This window comes from Mesoplodon densirostris, chromosome 3 (assembly GCF_025265405.1).
Source record: "Mesoplodon densirostris isolate mMesDen1 chromosome 3, mMesDen1 primary haplotype, whole genome shotgun sequence".
In the NCBI taxonomy this organism is placed as follows: Eukaryota; Metazoa; Chordata; class Mammalia; order Artiodactyla; family Ziphiidae; genus Mesoplodon; species Mesoplodon densirostris.
Window position 1 is genome coordinate 79,819,415 of NC_082663.1, and position 25,194 is coordinate 79,844,608.

General features: G+C 39.8%; 1 protein-coding gene across 10 annotated transcripts in view; it reads left to right on the forward strand.

Moving 5' to 3' along the window:
- CAST (calpastatin) overlaps nt 1-25,194 on the forward strand; it is a 125,483-nt gene that overhangs the window by 62,735 nt on the left and 37,554 nt on the right. For 6 of the 10 annotated variants that reach the window (XM_060093180.1, XM_060093185.1, XM_060093184.1 and 3 more), the window contains 11 exons: nt 13,778-13,843; nt 14,591-14,632; nt 16,058-16,114; nt 16,524-16,637; nt 17,650-17,733; nt 20,167-20,235; nt 21,599-21,697; nt 23,213-23,293; nt 23,944-23,982; nt 24,698-24,790; nt 24,936-25,025. In XM_060093180.1, coding sequence (XP_059949163.1) covers nt 13,778-13,843; nt 14,591-14,632; nt 16,058-16,114; nt 16,524-16,637; nt 17,650-17,733; nt 20,167-20,235; nt 21,599-21,697; nt 23,213-23,293; nt 23,944-23,982; nt 24,698-24,790; nt 24,936-25,025 — 834 coding nt within the window. The remainder of the gene's footprint in view (nt 1-13,777; nt 13,844-14,590; nt 14,633-16,057; nt 16,115-16,523; nt 16,638-17,649; nt 17,734-20,166; nt 20,236-21,598; nt 21,698-23,212; nt 23,294-23,943; nt 23,983-24,697; nt 24,791-24,935; nt 25,026-25,194) is intronic. The other 4 variants (XM_060093189.1, XM_060093186.1, XM_060093183.1 and 1 more) reach the window with 1 other exon arrangement.

Consider the following 25,194-nt stretch of genomic DNA (forward strand, 5'->3'; position numbering starts at 1 on the left):
GTTAACTGATCTGTAATTAAGCTATTAGCTGTCACTACTTATTTATACCAAGCTTAATCTTAAAAAATGAAAAAAAAATCTGACCTTAATCTTAAAATAATCTTAAGACTGTAGTAGAAATATTTACCCCCCCCCCCAAAAAAAATTCTCATTGAACCTAGAGTCCATGAAAATTAAAGTAAGGAGAGAAAGGAGAGCCAGAAATATAGGATTTCTGTTTTCTTATTTTGGTTTGCATTTGACACAATGCCTGATTATAATCCATCCCCGCTGACTCTCAGCTTGAGGACGAATGATTATTTCAAGTGTGCCCTGTTATCCAGAGTAAGTGTCAGCAAACACTTCAGCCATTGCTAAGCATGAATCATGAGAATTCCTGGCACTCCTGCGGAACTGGATGAAGAGAAGAGAGAGAGAGGAAAGTAGAAGAGAGAAGGAGGGAGAGACAAAAATAAGATGCACATGATGAAGTGTCACCAGTGGCCGACTGAGGACCACTTTTTGCCTCGATTCTCTTTCCTTGGTGGATTTCAATCACACTACTCTCATTAATCATCTTATCTTGGTGTGCTGCTTTTAAAAAATTTTTTTAACTTTAATTTTAAGAAATTTTTATTTTACATTGGAGTGTAGTTGATTTACAATATTGTATTAGTTTCAGGTGCACAGCAAAGTCATTCAGTTTTACATATACATGTATCTATTCTTTTTCAAATTCTTTTCCCATTTAGATTATTACAGAATATTGAGTAGAGTTCCCTGTGCTATACAGTAGGTCCTTGTTGGTTATCTATTTTAAACATACTAGTGTGTATATGTCAATCCCAAACTCCCAATTTATCTCTCACCCCCACCTTTCCCCTTTAATAACCATAAGTTTGTTTTCTAAGTCTATGAGTCTGTTTCTGTTTTGTAAATAAGTTCATTTGTATCATTTTTTTTAGATTCTGCATGTAAGTGATATCATGTGATATTGTCTTTCTCTGTCTGACTTACTTAACTTAGTATGATAATCTCCAGGTCCATCCACATTGCCGCAAATGGCATTATTTCATTCTTTTTAATGGCTGAGTAATATTCCATTGTATATATGTACCCCATCTTCTTTATCCATTCATCTGTCGACAGACATTTAGGTTACTTCCATGTCTTGGCTATTGTAAACAGTGCTGCAGTAAACACTGGGGTGCATGTATCCCTTTGAACCATTGTTTTCTCTGGATATATGCTTAGGAGTGGGATAGCTAGATCATCTGGTAGCTCTATTTTTAGTTTCTTTTTAATTTAATTTTATTTTATTTTATTTATCTATTTTTGTGGTACACAGGCCTCTCACTGTTGTGGCCTCTCCCATTGCGGAGCACAGGCTCCGATGCACAGGCTCAGTGGCCATGGCTCATGGGCCCAGCCGCTCCATGGCATGTGGGATCTTCCCAAACCGGGGCACGAACCCGTGTCCCCTGCATCGGCAGGCGGATTCTCAACCACTGAGCCACCAGGGAAGCCCCTATTTTTAGTTTCTTAAGGAACCTCCATACTGTTCTCCATAGTGGTTGTACCAATTCACATTCCCACCAACAGTGTAGGAGGGTTCTCTTTTCTCCACACCCTCTCCAGCATTTATTGTTGGTAGACTTTTTGATGATGGCCATTCTGACTGGTGTGAGGTGATATCTCATTGTAGTTTTCATTTGCATTTCTCTAATAATTAGCAATGTTGGGCATCTTTTGATGTCCCTCTTGGCCCATCTGTATGTCTTCTTTGGAGCAATATCTATTGAGGTATTCTGCCCATTTTTTGATTGGGTTGTTTGTTTTTTTGATATTGAGTTGCATGAGCTGTCTGTAAATTTTGGAGATTAATCCCTTGTCGGTCATATCATTTGCAAACATTTTCTCGCATTCTGTAGGTTGCCTTTTCATTTTGTTTAGGGTTTTCTTAGCTGTACAAAAGCTTTTAAGTTTAATTAGGTCCCATTTGTTTATTTTTGTTTTTACTTCCATTACTCTAGGAGACGGATCCAAAAAGGTATTGCTGTGATTTATGTCAAAGTGTGTTCTGCCTATGTTTTCCTCTGAGAGTTTTATAGTATCTGGTCTTACATTTGGGTCTTTAATCCATTCTGAGTTTATTTTTGTGTATGGTGTTAGAGAATTTTCTAATTTCATTCTCTTACATTTAGCTGTCTACTTTTCCCAGCACCATTTATTGAAGAAACTGTCTTTTCTCCATGATACAGTCTTGCCTCCTTTGTTGTAGATTAATTGATCATAGGTGCATGGGTTTATTTCTGGGCTTTCTATACTGTTCCATTGATCTATATTTCTGGTTTTGTGCTGGTACCATACTGTTTTGATGACTGTAGCTTTGCAGTATAGTCTGAAGTCAGGGAGCCTGATTCCTCCAGTTCTGTTTCTCTTTCTCAAAATTGCTTTCGATATTCAATGTCTTTTGTGTTTTCATACAAATTTTTAAAAATTTTGTTCTAGTTCTGTGAAAAATGCCATTGGTAATTTGATAAGTTGTATTGAGTCTGTAGATTGCCTTGGGTAGTATAGTCATTTTGAAAATATTGCTTCTTCCAATCCAAGAACATGGTATATCTTCCCATTTGTTTGTGTCATCTTTGATTTCTTTCATCAGCGTCCTATAGTTTCTGGAGTACAGGTCTTTTGCCTCCTTAGGTAGGTTTATTCCTAGGTATTTTATTCTTTTGATGCGATGGTAAATGGGATTCTTTGCTTAATTTCTTTTTCTGATCTTTTGTTGTTAGTGTATAGAAATGCAACAGATTTCTCTGTATTAATTTTGTATCATGCACTTTACCAGATTCATTGATTAGCTCTAGTAGTTTCCTGGTAGCATCTTTAGGATTTCCTAGGTATAGTATCATGTCATCTGCAAACGGTGACATTTTTACTTCTTCTTTTTCAGTTTGGATTCTTTTTATTTCTTTTTATTATTGCCGTGGCTAGGACTTCCAAAACTATGTTGAATAAAAGCAGTGAGACTGGACATCCTTATCTTGTTCCTGATCTTAGAGGAAATGCTTTTGGCTCTTCACTGTTGAGTATGTTGTTAGCTGTAGGTTTGTCATATATGGGCTTTATTATGTTGTGGTATGTTCCCTCTATGCCCACTTTCTGCAGAGTTTTTATCATAAATGGGTGTTGAATTTTGTCAAAAGCTTTTTCTGCATCTATTGAGATGATCATATGGTTTTTATTCTTCAGTTTGTTGACGTAGTGTATCACATTGATTGATTTGCAGATATTGAAAAATTCTTGCATCCCTGGGATAAACCTCACTTGATTGTGGTAGATGTTCCTTTTAATGTGTTGTTGGATTCGGTTTGCTAGTATTTTGTTGAGAATTTTTGCGTCTATGTACACCAGTGATACTGGCCTATAATTTTCTTTTTTGGTGGTTCTTTGTCTGGTTTTGGTATCAGGTTGATGGTGGCCTCATAGAATGAGTTTGGGAGTGTTCCTTCCTCTGCGATTTTTTGGAATAGTTTCAGAAGGATAGATGTTAACTCTTCACTAAATGTTTGATAGAATTTGCCTGTGAAGCCATCTGGTCCTGGACTTTTGTTTGTTGGGAGTTTTTTAGTCACAGTTTCAATTTCATTACTTGTGATTGGTCTGTTCATATTTTCTATTTCTTCCTGGTTCAGTCTTGGGAGATTGTACCTCTCTAAGAATTTGTCCATTTCTTCTAGGTTGTCCATTTTATTGGCATATAGTTGCTTGTAGTAGTCTCTTATGATCCTTTGTATTTCTGTGGTTTCCGTTGTAACTTCTTTTTCATTTCTAGTTTTACTGATTTGAGCCCTCTCCCTTTTTTTCTTGCTGAGTCTGGCTAAAGGTTTATCAATTTTGTTTATCTTTTCAAAGTACCAGCTTTCAGTTTCATTGATATTTCCTATGGTTTTCTTTGTCTCAATTCCATTTATTTCTGCTCTGATCTTTATAATTTCTTTCCTTCTACTGACTTTAGGTTTTGTTTGTTCTTCTTTCTCTAGTTGCTTTAGGTGTAAGGTTAGATTATTTATTTGAGATGTTTCTTCTTTCCTGAGGTAAGATAGTATCACTATAAACTTCCCTCTTAGAACTGCTTTTACTGCATCCCACAGGTTTTGAATCATCATGCTTTCACTTTCATTTGTCTCTAGGTATTTTTTCATTTCCTCTTTTATTTCTTCAGTGATCCATTAGTTGTTTAGTAGCATATTGTTTATTGTTTAGCCTTCACATCTTTGTGTTTTTTACAGTTTTTTTCTTGTAGTTGATTTCTAATCTCATAAAGTTGTAGTTGGAAAAGATGCTTGATATGATTTCACTTTTCTTGAATTTACTGAGACTGGCTTTGTGGCCTAGGATATGATCAATCCTGGAGAATGTTCTGTGGGCACTTGAGAAGCAAGTATATTCTGTTGCTTTTGATGGAATACTCTATAAATATCAATGAAGTCCATCTGGTCTGATATGTCATTTAAGGCCTTTGTTTCCTTACTGAGTTTCTGTCTGGATGATCTGTCCATTGATGAAAGTGGGGTGTTAAAGTCCCCCATTATTATTGTGTTACTGTCAATTTCTCCTTTCATGGCTGTTAGCATTTGCCTTATATATTGGGGTGCTCCCATGTTGGGTGCATATTATATTTACAGTTGTTATATCATCTTCCTGGATTGATCTCTTGATCATTATGTAGTATCCTTCTTTGTCTCTTGTAACAGTCTTTATTTTAAAGTCTATTTTGTCTGATATGAGTATTGCCACTCCAACTTTCTTTCAGCTTCCATTTGCATGGAATACATTTTTCCATTCCCTCACTTTTAGTCTGTATGTGTCCCTATATCTGAAGTGGGTCTCTTGTAGACAGCATATATAAGGGTCTTGTTTTCTATGTCTTTTGGTTGGAGAATTTAATCCATTTACATTTAAGGTAATTATCTATATGTATATTCTTATTGTCATTTTATTAATTGTTTTGAATTTCTTTTTGTGGGTCTTTTTTCTTCCCTTCCTCTAGCTCATTATTAAACATTTCTTGTGTCTTCTCGATCTGTGCCTCCATTCTTTTTCTGAGATCTTGGGTCATCTTTACTGTCATTACTCTGAATTCTGTTTCAGGTAGATTGCCTATCTCCACTTCCCTTAGTTGTTCTTCTGGGGTTTTACCTTGTTCCTTTGTCTGGGACATATTTCTCTGCCATCTCATTTTGTCTGACTTTCTATGATTGCAGTATCTGTTTCGCAGGCTGCAGGGTTGTAGTTCTTCTTCCTTCTGCTGTCTGCACCCTGGTGGATGAGGCTGTCTAAGGGGCTCGTGCAGGCTTCCTAGTGGGAGAGCCTGGTTCTTGCCCACTGATGGGTGGAACTGGGTCTTGTCCCTCTGGTGGGCAGGGCTGTGTCAGGGGGTGTGTTTAGCTGTGGGCTCAGGAAGACTTTAAGTAGCCTGTCTGCTGGTGGGTGGGGCTTTGTTCCTGCCCCGTTGGTTGTTTGATCTGAGGCATCCCAGCACTGGAGCCTACAGGCTGTTGGGTAGGGCCAGGTCTTGGTGAGAAAATGGCAGCCTCCGGGAGGGCTCACATCAATGAGTACTTCCCAGAGCTACCGCCACCAATGTCTTTGTCCCCAGAGTGAGCCACAGCCACCCCCTGCTTCTGCAGGAGACCCTCCAATACCAGCAGGTAAGTCTGGCCCAGACTCCTGGGAGGTCACTGCTTCTTTCCCTGGGTCCTGGTACACACAGGACCTTGTGTGTGCCTTCCAAGAGTGGAGTTACTGTTTCCCCAGTCCTGTGGAATTCCTGTGATCAAACCCCACTGGCCTTCAAAGCCAGATGCTCTAGGGGCTCCTTCTCCCAAAGCCAGACCCCTAGGCTGCGGAGCCTGACATGGGGCTCAAAACTTTCACCCTTATGGGAGAACCTCTGCAATATACTTATTTTCCAGTCTGTGGGTCACCCACCCAGCAGGTACGGGATTTGATTTTATTATGATTGTGCCCCTCCCACCATCTCACTGTGGCTGCTTCTTTGTCTTTGGATGTAGCATATCTTTTTTGGTAGTTTCCAGTGTTTGTTTCTTTGTTTGTTTTTGTTGATGGTTGTTCAGCAGTTAGTTGTGATTTTAGTGTTTTCATGAGGAGACGAAAGCTCACATCCTTCTACTCTGCCATCTTGTCTCCACCCCCCTTCATGTACCTCTTTTTTTCTTTTTTTTTAAACATCTTTATTGGAGTATAATTGCTTTACAATGGTGTGTTAGTTTCTGCTTTATAACAAAGTGAATCAGTTATACATATACATATGTCCCCATATCTCTTCCCTCTTGCATCTCCCGCCCTCCGACCCTCCCTATCCCACCCCTTTAGGTGGTCACAAAGCACCGAGCTGATCTCCCTGTGCTATGCGGCTGCTTCCCACTAGCTATCTATTTTACATTTGGTAGTGTATATATGTCCATGCCACTCTCTCACTTTGTCCCAATTTACCCTTCCCCCTCCCCAGATCCTCAGGTCCATCCTCTAGTAGGTCTGTGTCTTTATTCCCATCTTGCCCCTAGGTTCTTCATGACCAATTTTTTTTTTTTTTAGATTCCATATATATGTGTTAGCATACAGTATTTGTTTTTCTCTTTCTGACTTACTTCACTCTGTATGACAGACTCTAGGTCCATCCACCTCACTACAAATAGCTCAATTTCGTTTCTTTCTGTGGCTGAGTAATATTCCATCGTATATATGTGCCACATCTTCTTCATCCATTCATCTGTCGATGGACACTTAGGTTGCTTCCATGTCCTGGCTATTGTAAATAGTGCTGCAACGAACATTTTGGTACATGACTCTTTTTGAATTATGGTTTTCTCAGGGTATATGCCCAGTAGTGAGATCACTGGGTCGTATGGTAGTTCTATTTTTAGTTTTTTAAGGAACCTCCATACTGTTCTCCATAGTGGCTGTATCAATTTACATTCACACAAACAGTGCAAGAGGGCTCCCTTTTCTCCACACCATCTCCAGCATTTATCGTTTGTAGATTTTTTGATGATCGCCATTCTGACCGGTGTGAGATGATATCTCATTGTAGTTTTTTTTTTTTTTTTCTTTTTGCGGTATGCGGGCCTCTCACTGTTGTGGCCTCTCCCGTTGCGGAGCACAGGCTCCGGACGCGCAGGCCCAGCGGCCATGGCTCACGGGCCCAGCCGCTCCGCGGCATGTGGGATCCTCCCAGACCGGGGCACGAACCCGTATCCCCTGCATCGGCAGGCGGACTCTCAACCACTGCGCCACCAGGGAGGCCCTCTCATTGTAGTTTTGATTTGCATTTCTCTAATGATTAATGACATTGAGCATTCTTTCATGTGTTTGTTGGCAATCTGTATATCTTCTTTGGAGAAATGTCTATTTAGGTCTTCTGCCCATTTTTGGATTGGGTTGTTTGTTTTTTTGATATTGAGCTGCCTGAGCTGCTTGTAAATTTTGGAGATTAATCCTTTGTCAGTTGCTTCATTTGCAAATATTTTCTCCCATTCTGAGGGTTGTCTTTTCATCTTGTTTGTGGTTTCTGTTGCTGTGCAAAAGCTTTTAACTTTCATTAGGTCCCATTTGTTTATTTTTGTTTTTATTTCCATTTCTCTAGGAGGTGGGTCAAAAGGGATCTTGCTGTGATTTATGTCATAGTCTTTTTTTTTTTAAGTGCTGGCACAAGGGGTGTGTGTGATGCAACTGTTCTTTTTTGTTTATTTATTTTATTTATTTACTTTTGGCTGCATTGGTTCTTTGTTGCTGCATGCAGGCTTTCTGTAGTTGCAGCGAGCGGGGGCTATTCTTCATTGCGGTGCGTGGGCTTCTCATTGTGGTCGGAAAAGATACTTGATACGATTTCAATTTTCTTAAATTTACCAAGGCTTGATCTGTGACCCAAGATATGATGTGTCCTGGAGAATGTTCCATGAGCATTTGAGAAGAATGTGTATGCTGTTGTTTTTGGATGGAATGTCCTATAAATATCAATTTAGTCCATCTTGTTTAATGAGTCATTTAAAGCTTGTGTTTCCTTATTTATTTTCATTTTGGATGATCTGTCCATTGGTGAAAGTGGGGTGTTAAAGTCCCCTACTATGAGTGTGTTACTGTCGATTTCCCCTTTTATGGCTGTATTTGCCTTATGTATTGAGGTGCTCCTATGTTGGGTGCATAAATATTTACAATTGTTCTATCTTCTTCTTGGATCGATCCCTTGATCATTATGTAGTGTCCTCCTCTGTCTCTTGTGATAGTCTTTGTTTTAAAGTCTATTTTGTCTGATATGAGAGTTGCTATTCCAGCTTTATTTTGATTTCCATTTGCATGGAATATCTTTTTCCATCTGCTCACTTTTAGTCTGTATGTGTCCCTAGGTCTGAAGTGGGTCCCTTCTAGACAGCATATATATGGGTCTTGTCTTTGTATCCATTCAGCCAGTCTGTGTCTTTTGGTGGGAGCATTTAATCCATTTACGTTTAAGGTAATTATCGATATGTATGTTCCTATTACCACTTTCTTAATTGTTTTGGGTTTGTTATTTTAGGTCTTTTACTTCTCTTGTGTTTCTTGCCTAGAGAAGTTCCTTTAGCATTTGTTGTAAAGCTGGTTTGGTGGTGCTGAATTCTCTTAGCTTTTGCTTGTCTGTAAATGTTTTAATTTCTCCATCAAATCTGAATGAGATCCTTGCTGGGTAGAGTAACCTTGCTTGTAGGTTTTTCTCCTTCATCACTTTAAATATGTCCTACCCCTCCCTTCCGGCTTGCAGAGTTTCTGCTGAAAGATCAGCTGTTAACCTTATGGGGATTCCCTTGTGTGTTATTTGTTGTTTTTCTCTTGCTGCTTTTAATATTTTTTTTTGTATTTAATTTTTGATAGTTTGATTAATATGTGTCTTGGCATGTTTCTCCTTGGATTTATCCTGTATGGGACTCTCTGTGCTTCCTGGACTTGATTAACTATTTCCTTTCCCATGTTAGGGAAATTTTCAACTATAATCTCTTCATATATTTTCTCAGTCCCTTTCTTTTTCTCTTCTTCTTCTGGGACCCCTATAATTCGAATGTTGGTGCATTTAATGTTGTCCCAGAGGTCCCTGAGACTGTCCTCAATTCTTCTCATTCTTTTTTCTTTCTTCTGCTCTGCAGTAATTATTTCCACTATTTTATCTTCCAGGTCACTTCTCCATTCTTGTGCCTCAGTTATTCTGCTATTGATCCCTTGTAGAGAATTTTTAATTTCATTTATTGTGTTGTTCATCACTGTTTATTTGCTCTTTAGTTCTTCTAGGTCCTTGTTAAACATTTCTTGTATTTCCTCCATTCTATTTCCAAGATTTTGGATCATCTTTACTATCATTATTCTGAATTCTTTTTCAGGTAGACTGCTTATTTCCTCTTCATTTATTAGGTCCAGTGGGTTTTTATCTTGCTCCTTCATCTGCTGTGAGTTTCTTTGTCTTCTCATTTTGCTTAACTTAGTGTGTTTGGGGTCTCCTTTTTGCAGGCTCCAGGTTCGTAGTGCCCGTTGTTTTTGGTGTCTGTCCCCAGTGGCTAAGGTTGGTTCAGTGGGTTGTGTAGGCTTCCTGGTGGAGGGGACTAGTGCCTGTGTTCTGGTGGGTGAGGCTGGATCTTGTGTTTCTGGTGGGCAGTTCCACATCTGGTGGTGTGTTTTGGGGTGTCTGTGGCCTTATTATGATTTTAGGCAGCCTCTCTGCTAATGGATGGGGTTGTGTTCCTGTCTTGCTAGTTGTTTGGCATAGGGTGTCCAGCACTGTAGCTTGCTGGTCGTTGAGTGGAGATGGGTGTTGGCATTGAGATGGAGATCTCTGGGAGATATTTGTCGTTTCATATTACGTGGAGCTGGGAGGTCTCTTGTGGACCAGTGTCCTGAACTTGGCTCTCCCACCTCAGAGGCACAGCCCTGACGCCTGGCTGGAGCACCAAGAGCCTGTCATCCACATGGCTCAGAATAAAACGGAGAAAAAAGAGAAAGAAAGAAAGAAGAAGAAAACGTTAAATAAAAAAGTTATTAAAATTAAAAATTAAAAAAATTTTTAATAATTATTTTTAAGTAATTAAAAAAAGAAAGAAAGAAAGAAGAGAGCAACCAAACCAAAAAACAAATCTTCCAATGATAACAGGTGCTAAAAACTATACTAAAAAACAAAAGAAAACAAAACAAAAAATGGACAGACAGGATTCTAGGAGAAATAGTAAAAACAAAGCTATACAGACAAAATAACACACAGAAGCATACACATACACACTCACAAAATGAGAAAAAGGGAAAAAAATGTATAGATCGTTGCTCCCCAAGTCCACCTCCTCAATTTGGGATTTTTTTTTTTTTTTTTTTTTGTCTATTTGGTATTCCACAGATGCAGGGTACATCAAGTTGATTGTGGAGATTTAATCCGCTGCTCCTGAGGCTGCTGGGAGAGATTTCCCTTTTTCTTCTTTGTTTGCACAGCTCCTGGGGTTCAGCTTTGGATTTGGCCCTGCCTCTGTGTGTAGGTCTCCTGAGGGCATCTGTTCTTCACGCAGACAGGACGGGGTTAAAGGAGCAGCTGATTCGGGGGCTCTGGCTCACTCAGGCCGGGGGGAGGGAGGGGTACAGAGTGCGGGGCGAGCCTGCGGCGGCAGAGGCCAGCATGACGTTGCACCAGCCTGAGGTGCGCCATGTGTTCTCCGCGCCGTGTGTTCTCCGGGGGAAGTTGTCCCTGGATCATGGGACCCTGGCAGTGGCAGGCTGCACAGGCTCCCGGGAGGAGAGGTATGGGAGTGACCTGTGCTTGCACACAGGCTTCTTGGTGGCTGCAGCAGCAGCCTTAGCGTCCCATGCCTGTCTCTGTGGTCCGCGCTTTTAGCCGCGGCTCGCCCCTGTCTCTGGAGCTCCTTTAACTGGTGCTCTTAATCCCCTCTCCTCGCGCGCCAGGAAACAAAGAGGCAAGAAAAAGTCTCTTGCCTCTTTGGCAGCTCCAGACCTTTTCCCGGACTCCCTCCCAGCTAGCCGTGGCGCACAAGCCCCCTTCAGGCTGTGTTCACGCCGCCACCCCCAGTCCTCTCCCCGCGCTCCAACCTAAGCCTGAGCCTCAGTTCCCAGCCCCGCCCGCCCCGGCGGGTGAGCAGACAAGCCTCTCGGGCTGGTGAGTGCTGGTTGGCACCGATCCTCTGTGCGGGAATCTCTCCGCTTTGCCCTCCGCACCCCTGTTGCTGTGCTCTCCTCCGCGGCCCCGAAGCTTTCCCCCCTCTGCCCCCCGCAGTGTCCGCCCGTGAAGGGGCTCCTAGTGTGTGGAAACCTTTCCTCCTTCACAGCTCCCTCCCACTGGTGCGGGTCCCGTCCCTATTCTTTTGTCTCTGTTTTTTCTTTTTTCTTTTGCCCTCCCCAGGTACGTGCGGAGTTTCTTGCCTTTTGGGAGGTCTGAGGTCTTCTGCCAGCGTTCAGTGGGTGTTCTGTAGGAGTTGTTCCACGTGTAGATGTATTTCTGGTTTATTTGTGGGGAGGAAGGTGATCTCCGCGTCTTACTCTTCCGCCATCTTGAAGCTCCTCTCCCCTTCATGTACTTCTGATGTTTGGTTCATAACATTTATATCAGCCTCCTCTTGGAGATTTTTGTGAACTTCATGAGCATATTTCTCTAAATATTTTGAGCTTTTAGAGAAAAGATGTTAATTCAAATAAAGCCTATATCAAATCCTTGTCACGTTCTACACCTTTGAAATGAAAGTCAGTCTAGCTCTGGAGGTAATATGTCTAGATCTATGTTCTCTCTCTCTTGTCCCTCATATTAGAATTGGTAGTCACACTGCTGTGTGTAAGATGAAAGGTCAGGTCATTGTTAATCAGGTTGAGATCTCTGAGAGGCTTTGTAGAGTGGACACTGGAGCCAGACGGCTTGGCTTCTATTCCTAGTTCTATTCTGGCTGTGATGCTGGAAAATTCCTCTTGGCTTTCATTTCCTTTTTTAATTTAATTTTTATTTTATATTAGATTATAGTTGATTTACAATGTTGTGTTAGTAGTTTCAGGCATACAGCAAAGAGATGCAGTTATACATATACAGATATCCATTCCTTTTCAGATTCTTTTCTCATATAGGTGATTATAGACTATTCAGTAGAGTTCCCTGTGCTATACAGTAGGTCCTTGTTGATTATCTATTTTATATATAGTAGTATGTATATGTTAATCCCAAACTCCTAATTTATCCCTCCCCCCAGCTTTCCCCTTTGGTAACCATAAGTTTGTTTTAGAAGTCTGTGAGTCCTTATCTGTACAATTTGGAGGAGGATGATAATAGTACCTTTCTCACAAGACTGTGTAAGGAAACAAAGATAAGGCTATTGAACAGTGCCTGTCCCACAGCAGGTGCCCAGTAGGAGCTGGCTGGCACTGGAGAGACAATGCAGTGCAGTGCAGTGATTGAGAACACATAACCCCAGCTCCACCATGGGTGTCCTTGGGAAGTTATTTAACTTCCATGTGCCTCAATTTTCATCCATGAAATGGGGATGATGATGATGATGGTGATGATAATAATGATACTCATTATACCTGTCTCTAAGGATTATTATGAGGACTAAGAGGGTTGGAGTAAGAGAGTTTCGAACAGTCCCTTGTACTAAGAGGCTATAATAAGCATTAGTTATTATTGTCATCAGTATTATGTTCATCAGCCTCACCACCACCAAAAATAAATTTAGGAGATGTGTCAGTGATTACTGATTAAAATGTATATTTCATTAGAAGCTGCTCGTGTCTGTAAGTATACATTCTTAATTGTATTGTAGAGTTCTTCCATGCAAAATATTGCCAAAATTCCAGATTACAAATTAGAAGCTATTAATAGACTCAAACCTTTAAAATACCAGCTGGCTTATTTTCCTTGTTAATCATTTAATAAATTGCATTTGCATAAACTCAAAAAAAAAGCAGAGTAACATGTACAGAAACTCATTAACAAGGATCCAGTTTGAAAGGATCCAAAATTTTAAATTTTAAAAACATTTCTTTGCTCATGAACTTTGTTTCCTTTCCAAAACAATAAGTGTGTTGGCATAACAGGGGTCTATTATGTGAGGGACACATGTGCCTTCATTACTGAAGCACAATACATGATAAATTAAGAGGATATTTGGCATCAGTCTCTTCAGATAATAGAATAAAAAGTAGGAGTTTGTGCTGATATCACCGAGCAGCTAAAAGGGAAAGAAATGGCAGAAGCATCAGGCCTAATTTTTAATCTCTTACTTTGAAAAGTTCATAAAATTTTTTTTTATTAGTTTCTGCTTTATAACAAAGTGAATCAGTCATACATATACATCTGTTCCCACATCCCTTCCCTCATGCATCTCCCTCCCTCCCACCCTCCCCATCATAAAATGTTTAACCAAATTTTATTCTTGTTTTCATATCTTCCCTATACAGAGAATGCATGTGTATACTTAAGTAATTGTCTTTTTTGACACAGGTAACTTTTGGTTGGGTAGAACTGTAAAATACTCCACTAAAATCCTAAATAACAACCAGCTCTTCAGAAGCATTCCTAGAACTTTAGATTCGATTGCTAGATTTTTATCGTGCTACAAAAATCCATGCGCTATTTACAAAATTGTTGTAATATTGTGCTGACGGAATTTCAGAAAACTTTTGACAAACCTTTAACCCTGTTTATTCATGTTACTTATTTGACTATCAAATAAAATAAAATCACACTTGGGGCTGTGCTTTTATATATTAGGCCATTCCAGTCAGCAAACAGTTGGAAGGACTGCATTCTCCTAATAAGAAAAGACACAAAAAACAGGTGATGTGGTTCATTGTACTAGGGGACATTTCTGTTTACTAATGGTCACTTCAGCTGCTTAGCACGTGCTAATAATTTCAGTTCACAATCTTCTGCAACACTTTGACCCATCTCGGACTTCTGGTAGGCTTAGTTACCCATGGCTCACATTCTGGCACTAAAAATCAATTTCACTGCTTCCTGTGTTCTTGATACTGTCAGCCTCCCATTGTTTTACATCATCAGCTGAAACCTACGCTGAGTATTTCACTCATAGTTCAACCATGATAGTGGCTTTGAAGGATGAGGGTTTTTAGTTTAGTTTGCTTATGTATTAGCTACCATGTTCATAGTAATAAATATTTACATATCTTTAATACACACAGAAGTAGTAAGATGCAAATTGCCATCTGAGTAGTAAGAGCAGACTATTAATTAGTGTGCTTAAGTGTTTACCTAAAGAGTTACAATTCTGGGAATTCCCTCGTGGTCCAGTGGTTAGGACTCCATGCTTCCACTGCAGGGGACACGGATTTGATCCCTGATTGGGGAACTAAGATCCCACAAGCCACATGGTGTGGCTAAATAAATAAATAAATAAGGAGTTACAGTGCCAAGAAAAGTATAATTTTAACTCATGAAGTTTATATTTATAAATACATAAAAATCATCTTTTTTAGCTTCCTTAGTTGAAGAAAATATATGATAAACTTTGTAAACTATATTCATTTTTCCTTCCTTTCTTTTTCTTTCTTTTTCTGAATTTAGGCTGTAAAAACAGAACCTGAGAAGAAGTCACAATCAACTAAGGTAAATGATTTAAGTCAACTAGTGAATTATCTGGATTCTTTGCAACAATAATGAATAACTAATTTCCTCTATTGGTGCTACTAAATGGTAAAAAAAATTTTTTTGTCAGCTAATTAAATTAATTTTAGATTACCCTTTTTTTTAGATTACTCTTTTGAACATGATTATATAGAGTGTATATAAAATAATTATAACATTAAATCCATATATTGTTAAGATGAATAGTATTTTATAAATCTCCTTCAGAAGGCATTTTATTCAAATCTAGATTTTTGTTATAGCTGAAGTCATTTTAAAAAAAAGCAACAGGAACAAAGGACAAGGGAAAAGGGTAACGAGTATTTGATTACTTTAATGATGAGACATCAAGAATAAAGGTGTCTATTGAACCCAACACCTAGATAACTTAAAGATGAGAGTCTCTCCTTAGACTAGGCCCTGGGTTTATCTTGATGGTCTTATTTCCATTGGTGGAACTAGTTATCAGTTACTCAGGAGACAGCTCTGACTTTCCCTTGGGAACGGCTTCCCTTGCTTTCCTGACACATGGCTGTCTAGACTGAAAGCCAATTCCAGTCCATATGGAGATGACCCCAGGGTGTCTGCAGGCAGGGCAAATGTTTCTCTTTAATAAGGTGCTATACTTTATTTCTTTCAAGTACACTTGAGCAGTTACTCAGACCACAAGGTTTCCTGTAGGGAAGCACAAAGATGATTTGGGCTGAAGTACTTTAAGTGCAGGCAAGGGTGGGGAGTGCGGTGGGCAGAGTCATCTGGGTGAAAGATGAAGCTTATATGATTTTGTGTAAGGCCTCTTGGTGGCCCCTGAGGATGGTAATTACATAGTCCCCTGTAAAAGAATAATTCAGCAGCCGGTGGAAGTTGTCTTCTATTCCATATTTAAATGTTTTTGGTTACTCAATCTCAAGAGAATTGGGTTTCTAGTGATACCTGTCTTCTCTACTTGTAGCACAGAAAAGACCATATAAATCATTTAGCTAAAAAAATACAGTGTTCATCTCCTATGAAAGGAGATTTTTTTGAAAATCAATTTTAATTTCTAAAGTAGGATCCCCTATCAACAAACTCAGTGGTCAAAGTGATCATTTGACGTCTCTGTGGATGGACTTGCAGTTATCAAATGATCTACATGAATTGTGAAAAACAGCCAATAATTTAGAGATACATAGCTATTTGAAAAGTCATTCTAGGTGAAATACATTTTTCATTATTTTTCTGATAATTATCATTATCAGACTGTTGGTAGGAATACTATCAACCAGACAGCAACATCTACTTCTCTAACTGGGCCTTTCCTAAGAGAGGCAGAATGGTCTAATTGGGATTTTTGGTTTTGAGCTTATTTGGAAATATAAAAACAATGTACTCTGATGTAATTGAGATTTTATCTTTTGAAATTTACAGCCACCTGTGGTTCATGAGAAAAAAACCCAAGAAGTAAAGCCAAAGGAACACACAGAGGTAAATGATCATCATTAGGACTTGATATCATAAGGGCAAACCTTATTTTCTTTGTTTTTCTTTGTTTTTTGGTGAAGGATAAAATTCTGAACTCATCTTTCAAGTCCTACTGAGCATGGCTGGTATTTGTTTTTCTGCTAAAATGGCACCACCATGTGGCATTAGCAGGATTTGCAATTTGCTCAGGTGATTCTTGCTGAATTTGGGAGGAAGGATTTGCATTTTTTCAAATTTTGTACTCAAAGTGAAATTTTGTCACATGTCATTCTAATTTAAATTCGCACAATAAAAAACTGCATAAAACACAGCTGTTATGAATACTTTCTATTCCATAGAGAAAAGTAGCAATATTTGTCATATTGTTAACATTGTGGAACATGTGTGTGTGTGTGTGTGTGTGTGTTTTCAGCCAAAAAGCCTACCCAAGCACTCATCAGATACGGGAAGCAAGCATGCTGATAATGAAAAAGCAGTTTCCAGATCAAGTGAGCAGCCAACATCAGAGAAATCAACAATACCAAAGGTAAATAAAGCAGACTGATAGATAGGAAAACACTAATGTCAACTAGGGAATTGACAGGTCCTCTATCTACATTGATATGTGTAGGTGAATCTACAGAGCTACGCCGAATATGTCTTGTATTGTAAAGATTTGGTGCTCTCATTTTGCTGGTGTTGCAAATAACCTTGTGGAAACTTGGGACTAAGTAAGGCCTGAGAAGGGCATCAGATAGGTCTGGGGGATGTTCCATCATGCCCTCTCCACCACCCAGCAGCGCCCTGTTGTGACTTTGAGACAGCCGACTCTGGTGTCTCACAGATGGGAAGCTTGGGATTGAGGCTGCCTCCTGGACCCCTCTCCTCGTGGGCTGTGGGAACTCAGATGCCCTGCGAGATATGCTCTTTACCTGGAAGTCTTAGAGTTTTTAGGGTCTTGTTGTAGGAGAGATCAACTTACAGAGCCAAAAGTCAGAAATATATTCTGTATTTCCAGAATACAACTATTCAACTACTAGAAGAATAAACATCTATGAGAACTTTTTCATTGAGAGCTCTTGGAAGATAGGAAATAGGCCTGCTTAACAATATACCTTATATCAGAAACTACAAATTTGTGGCCCACCAATTGCAGCCACTTGTGTATTTTATTTGGCTCACAGTAATCAAAATGATCTTTAATTAGCTGCCAACAAAGTGAGAATACTTCACATAAAATGCAAATTTCTAGCTTCTCTTGAAAAATTGTAATATCTGGCAACAGTAGGCTCACATGGCAACAATTGACTAGAGGCTTTACAACCTCATATGTGCCCATTTGGCCCACTTCACCTATGTGTGTTAACCTGCATGAGCTCTGTAAGCTCTTGAGTCCAGCTGTATGTGCCCAGCATTGCATCATGTGCAGTAGAAGCTAGTGACCATTTCCCTACAAGATGTCTGCTAGGGGAAACTGGCTCCTTACTGACATTTGAAATGTATGATCTTGAAAATAGTCATTCAGAGGTACTTAGTTCTGTCAATCTTTTATCCTTTAGACTAAGTCACAGGACACAATTTCCAGTGGTGGAAAGAGTGCTGTTACTGGCGTAGCTGCAGCGTCTGGCAAACCAGTTGACAAGGTGAGCACACATAAAAGATGTAACATGTACATGGGCCTCAATGCTTATCAGGTCTCTTTTATGAGAAACATATGCTCAGCGAAGGCCCATTGTACCTGGCTGGCTCTGTTTAACCATTCAGTGTTCCCGTGCTGTCACAGTCAAATAACCTGTCATTTGCTAAAACTGGACACTTCATATGTGAAATTTTATGAAGAAGAGCGTGCATCTGAAGGATATAGAGAGAGCAAGACACCAAAAAGACACTGTTTATTGAATGCATGATTTTAAAATTCATGCATTCAATAAATAGTTACTATTCAGTGGAATATTACTCAGCCATAAAAAGAAATGAGATTGAGTTATTTGTAGTGAGGTGGATGGACCTAGAGTCTGTCTTACAGAGTGAAGTAAGTCAGAAAGAGAAAAACAAATACCGTATGCTAACACATATATATGGAATCTAAAAAAAAACAACGATGGTACTGATGAACCTAGTGGCAGGGCAGGAATAAAGACGTAGACATAGAGAAGGGACTTGAGGACATGGGGAGGGGGTGAGAGTAGCAGAGACATACGTACACTACCAAATGTAAAATAGATAGCTAGTGGGAAGCAGCCGCTTAGCACAGGGAGATAAGCTCGGTGCTTTGCGATGACCTAGGGGGTGGGATCAGGGTGTGGGATAGGGAAGGTGGGAGGGACGCTCAAGAGGGAGGGGATATGGGGATATATGTATGCCTATGGCTGATTCACTTTGTTGTACAACAGAAACTAACACAGTATTGTGAAGCAGTTATACTCCAATAAAGATCTCTAAAAAAAATTATTTTAGACCCCATAAATAAATAAATAAATAGTTACTGAGTGCCTGGCATGTATAAGGCCTCATATCAATACCAAGGAAATTAAAATGTGAGTTGACTCAGATCCTGCCTTCAAGATTTATGGCTTTGAAATAAAGCACATAAAATTGCCATGAGCATTTGAATAAGCATTACTCTCAGATTTTAATATGAACACTGCCATCTTGAAATGAGTAAATTATGTGCCGTCATGACATCTACATGGATTGATATGGGAGGTTTTCAAAGGAGCATCACAAGCCCTCTCAGGAGAGAGTATATGTGCCCCACTGGCAAATTATGGGCACCTTCCTTAGATCCTTTATTTTTTTATTTATTTTTTTTTTGGTACGCGGGCCTCTCACTGTTGTGGCCTCTCCCATTGTGGAGCACAGGCTCCGGACATGCAGGCTCAGTGGCCATGGCTCACGGGCCCAGCCGCTCCGCAGCATGTGGGATCTTCCCGGACCGGGGCACGAACCTGTGTCCCCTGCACCGCCAGACGGACTCTCAACCACTGCGCCACCAGGGAAGCCCTAGCTTTCATACTTTAATAGATGAATTAGCTTAATCCTCACAACCCCCTGCAGTAGGTGCAGTCACTGTCCTGGTCTCATACATGAGGGTACAGAGGTTCAGGAGGAGACGTGACCTGCCTGAAGCCTCCTTCAGCCAGTGCGTGTGGGCTGGTGTGCAAACCCAGACCGTCCGAGCCTGTGCTCTCCACCTCCAAGCTCTGCTGCCCAGATTTCAGAGACCTTCACAGAAGACAATTCCCTATTGTCTTAAACCCAGCGACTTCACCATTTCGTTCCTGCCTGGCCCTGAAAGCATTTGGCCCCTGACCCTAGAGAATGATTGCCTAGGACCACCAGTACAGGCAGAAACATGCGTGTGGCAGGGGGCAAAGCAGGAGAGATGCCAGAGGTGGCAGAGAGCAGAGGGCACAGATGCCAGCACAGAACGGGGACGGTGCTGTGAGAGATGAGAGTCAGGAGAGGGGTGCTCACCAGAGTAACTCAGAGAAGATCATGTCTGGGTAAAGGCACGGAAACTGCAGATTGGAAAGTTATTGACAATCATTGATGGAGCAACTGAAGCCATGGTGGGAAGGACATTGATTTTCGGGAGATGAAAGAAAGAATGAGCGATGAGATACCAAAGCAAGGCGGGGTGGAGGTCTTTGTGTGTAGGGGCCAAGACCGAGAGAACAACATCCAGAAATAATGGCTGCTTGTAATAAGAAGGAATTCATGGGTGTGGCAGAGATTAGCTGTGGGCTCTGGGAGAGGCAACCAAGAGCAGTGAAGAAAGAGACGGGCAGTCCTGGATTCAGATCTCAGTGCTGTCCTTTACTGTGTGACCTGGGAAGTTACTCAACCTCTCTGAGCCTTGCTTGTGACATCTCTAAGGGGGATTAATATTATCAATATTAATATTACTTATGCTGTTCTGAAAAAGGATATAACACGTAAAGTGTCTGGCACAGAGCAGATGTTTAGTATATGATCCATGTTATGTTATAATGTATTCATTTTAAAGTCTGTAATATTATTGAATTTTATAAAGATATATGAGGAGTTTTTCTTTCTTTCTAAACCCCCACCAGAATAAAGAAAATAAATCATTAATGTCAGCTGTACCAGTTGAAGCCAAACCAAGTAAACCCTCTGGAAAGGTATGAAGATAGCAGTGCCTTTTTACATAGATATTTATTCATAGTCTCTGTGTCTATCGTGATCTGATTTCTTGAGGGTAAACAATATGAGCTGAGGGTAACTTATAGGACCTTTTTAATGAATTATTGTTTGAAGCTAATATGACTGGGTTGAAAGTGGGATTTTCTTATCTATGTTTGTAACATTTTGCATTCTAACCCTGTGTTCTGGAAACTCCAGTTATGTCTCATGGAGTTTACATTCCAGTTTCCTTCCTGCAAATGCACCTTCTTTAACCAGAGGTATCACTAAAGAATGCCAGGCACTTCTTCATTCTGTAATTCCCAATTGAATCAGTCTAAAGCTAACAGGCCTCACATTCTATTACACAATCAGGTGAGTTCCTAAAGTTGTAGTGGAAATACGGTAGTTGCAAAAAAAAAATGTAAACTATCATTTTTAAGCTGAGTTAAATAGTAAAGGGTCTTTCCTCAAATTGTTTTCCCCTTCAAATGTAGCGTATTCTTCACAATGAATCATTCTTAACCTCAAAAACAGGATGGAGGCACTCTTTCATTCATTATACTGATTTAAGCCCATATTGACAGAATAAACTGTCACTTGCTGTAAATTTAACGACTCTTTCAGGGAATTTCTATTTGTAAACATCTTCAGACAAGCAAGTGAACAAAAAGCCACAAATGAATAAAAGAACACAGGTCAATCCATTTTTTTTTTTTTTTTTTTTTTTTTTGCGGTATGTGGGCCTCGCGCTGTTGTGGCCTCTCCCGTTGCGGAGCACAGGCTCCAGACGCACAGGCTCAACAGCCATGGCTCACGGGCCCAGCCGCTCCGCGGCATGTGGGATCTTCCCGGACCAGGGCACGAACCCGTGTCCCCTGCATCGGCAGGCAGGCTCTCAACCACTGCGCCACCAGGGAAGCCCGGGGCAATCCATTTTCGAAATATATTTTATTTGGAAGAGGTGGAAACGATTGATAAGCAAAAATACTGAGCATTTCCTCTCTTGCGTATAGCAACATGATCATAATTCTCTGTAGTTTGTTTCCTTTTTTCTTTAAACTATCAGTACAGTGGTCTGGCAGCTGTAATGAACCATACACTTGTCCATGTAGTTCATGCCTTTAGACTTATTGAAATTGTGGTTCTTAACCTGAATGTGGCTTTCTACCTTGCCAACCTAGAATCTATACTCTGGGACTTTAAATAATAAGTTCTGTTACAGATGAGATTTTAACCATTTAAGAACTTTTGGTGTTTGGTATTTTTCTACACAGAATTTTTTTTTTTTGGTAGTTAAAAAATCAAAATGAAATATGTGTAACAAATAACATTTACGTATCTGCTCTTTTTGTTTTCCAGTCAGGCATGGATGCTGCTTTGGATAACTTAATAGACACTTTAGGAGAACCTGAAGAAACTAAAGAAGATAATACAACATATACTGGACCTGAAGTTTTGGTAAGTGATCTTGATGTCGATAAAGATTCATACTTAATGAGTAGGAGAGCTAGTAGGTCATGGTCATGATGCACAAAAGAATATATAGTGTTCTGTGTGGAGAGAAGCAGTATGCTGTCAGTATCAGTAATAGCAACTGAAAATTAGTGTTGTGGATGGAAACTGTCCTAAGGTGGCTATGCGATTCCGTTGATCAGCAAATACTGATTGATTGTCTCTGCTGAGGCTGCAGCTGGGATATAGTCTGTTGGATCACAGAGACTTATTTTCTTTCTTCGAGGCTTAAGTCCAGTGGACTTCGACTTATTTTAGTTTCCAGATATTTCCCATCCTATCACTTGAACTTATCTTGATTTCTAGATATTTTCTACCCTCAGTTCATCTCTATTCCTGATTCATAAAAAGCAAAAAAGTTATGTTCCTTGACATTAATAAAAGACATTCCATAGACTGTAAGAAAATATTGCAACAGTCATAACAAAGGATTTGTTTCTAGAATTTCTGAAGATTTTTTAAAACTGAGAAAAAGACAACCCAATAGAAAATTAGGAGAAAATTTGGCCAATAGACACATGAAAGTCTCCCTAGTAATTAGGAAACTGGTACTAAAACACAGAGAGATAGCACTTCACACTCACCTGATTGGCAGAAGTGTAAAAGTCTGACAACTGGCCCAGAGCCTGTGGATGTCACATGAAGATGTGCACACCCTCTAACCAGCAATCCCACATCTAGAGAGACTTGCTGGAGGGAGCCTTGCCCAGGTGTATAAGGAGTTCTAAGAACAGGTGAAACATTTGGAAATGATTTTGTTCAACAGGAGACAAGATGATATAGTGGAACACTTTATAGTGGTTAAAATGGCTTATTCATGTATCAATATGGATAACATTACAAAAACATAACTTTGAATAAAAATAGTATATTACCAAATGACATAAGAATTTGATACCATTTATATAACACTTGAAAATAGGCAAAGTAATGGTGTATATTGATTACGGGTATCTACATGTGGAATAATTGTTTTAAAATATACTCAGCTTTACATTGATGGATGTGATAAAGTTCAGGATGATGGCTATCTCTGGAAAACAAGGAAGAGGAATTGGATTGGGGAGCACTAAAAAAGAAACATTACTGATTTTTTTCTTATTACATAAGAAATAACTAGATCTGTTGAGTTATATAGATATTCACTGTATCAACTGCTCTTTTGTAGGTATAGAAATATTAGATAATGAAAAATATTTTTAAATAAAATGCATTTTATATATGAATCAAATTTAATATAGTGGTTTGAATATTTTATAGCATTACTAATGGGTTAAGCCAATTAAATATGGGCAAGTATTTGTGGAAACAGAATTTCAGAGTTGTGTAAAATATTGGCTTCTAAATGATTTATATTTACTCTCAATAGTTCCATAAATTAATAATGCAATAGTACTTTGGTTTAAGAATATGTATATAACATTCTCAGCTAATATCCTTATGTATACGGTTTTCTTCTAGGATCTGATTAGTTCTACTTACATAGAGGAATTGGGTAAAAGAGAAGTCACACTTCCTCCAAAATATAGGGAACTTTTAAATGTAAGTTAAACAATCCTTTACTTATACTTTATTGTTTCTTTTTTGGAATTATAGTTTTTATCACATTAATATATCCAGTTTTTTTAACTTAGATAATATAATGGGTGTGCAAAATTGTCATTACTCTGAAGCTCACTGTATTACTTTGGTAGGGCTGCCATATCAGAGTATCCCAGACTGTATGGCTTAAACAGCAGAAACTTACTGTCTCACATTTCTGGGGGCTAGAAGACTGGAATCAAGATGTGGGCAGGGTTGGCTCCTTCTGAAGGCTGTGAGAGGAAGATCTGTCTCAGGCCTCTCTCCTTGGTCTATAGATACCTACATGTGGAGTAATTCCACATCTTCTATGTGTACATATCTGCATGTTGTCTTTTCTCTACGTGGATCTCTGGGTCATTTCCCCCTTTTATAGGAACACTGATCCTATTGAATTAGGGCCCCTTTTAGTGTTCTCATTTAACCTTAATTACCTCTTCAAAGGCCCTGTCTTCAAATACAGTCGTTCTGAGGTTCTAGGAGATAGGACTTCAGCATATGCATTTTGGGAGGACACAACTCAGCCCATAGCATTCACTGAGCTATGCATTTTGCCAATTGTAAGGATTAATTTTGCCTTCTCAGCATCATCAAATTAATATTTGTTTCAGAAAAAAGAAGGGATCACAGGGCCTCCTCCAGACTCTTTGGTGAGTTCACATAAATGCCTTCTAAGATCAGATTTAACATTTTTTATATCTTTGGTTGGGGGGACAGAGTTATCAATTCTATATTTTGGGATTATGACTATATTAATCTCTAAATCAGATGAAGTTTCCATCTGTTCAGAGAATGGGGGTGGGCCTGGGGGTTGTTTCAATGCGTGTTTATTTCCTAAGTAGTTTTTCTGAGGGAAAGAAGAATGGGGACAAGAAAGTTTTAGGATAAAATAAATGTTAATAAAAATAGGATGAGAGGGGCTTCCCTGGTGGCGCAGTGGTTGAGAGTCCACCTGCCGATGCAGGGGACACGGGTTTGTGCACCAGTCTGGGAGGATCCCACATGCCGCGGAGCGGCTGGGGCCGTGAGCCATGGCCGCTGAGCCTGTGCGTCCGGAGCCTGTGCTCTGCAACAGGAGAGGCCACAACAGTGAGAGGCCCACGTACAGCAAAAAAAAAAAAAAAAAAAAAAAGGATGAGAATATCCTAACATGTAATATGTTGAGAAGAGAGAAACAGGAAAATAATATTTATTGAGCATCCAGTTTCCTCCCAAACATAGGCTTTCATCTGAGTTATTTCGTTGAACATCTCATTTGGTAGTCAAGGAATTGCAAAAGTACATTCTTCGCTTGCTGGGTTTATAATCTGATCTGTCACTTGAATGATTCCCACATGTGACCCTTCGTGCTGCCTGTTTCTTTAGAAACCCCTGGGGCCCGATGATGCCATAGATGCCTTGTCATCAGACTTCACCTGCAGTTCTCCTACGGCTGATGGGAAGAAAACCAAGGAAGAGGTATTGTTTTTAATGTAATGAGGGAAAGTTGTTAGAAACCATCTCATACTTTAAGAGAACAACAACTTTTTAGTTCTGGTTATTACAATTTGGTTAATACATTTCCTTCTTCTGTAAGTCAAATCTTTTGTATTTTGTTTTTCAGAAGTCTACAGGAGAGGTTTTAAAAGCTCAGTCAACTGAACTAATCAAAAGTGTTTCTCCACCCAAGGAGAAAAAAAGAAAGGTGGAAGAGGTATAAAAAAATTACTTCTTGGGCCTCCCTGGTGGCGCAGTGGTTAAGAGTCCGCCTGCCGATGCAGGGGATACGGGTTCGTGCCCCGGTCTGGGAGGATCCCATATGCCGCGGAGCGGCTGGGCCCGTGAGCCATGGCCGATGGGCCTGCGCATCCGGAGCCTGTGCT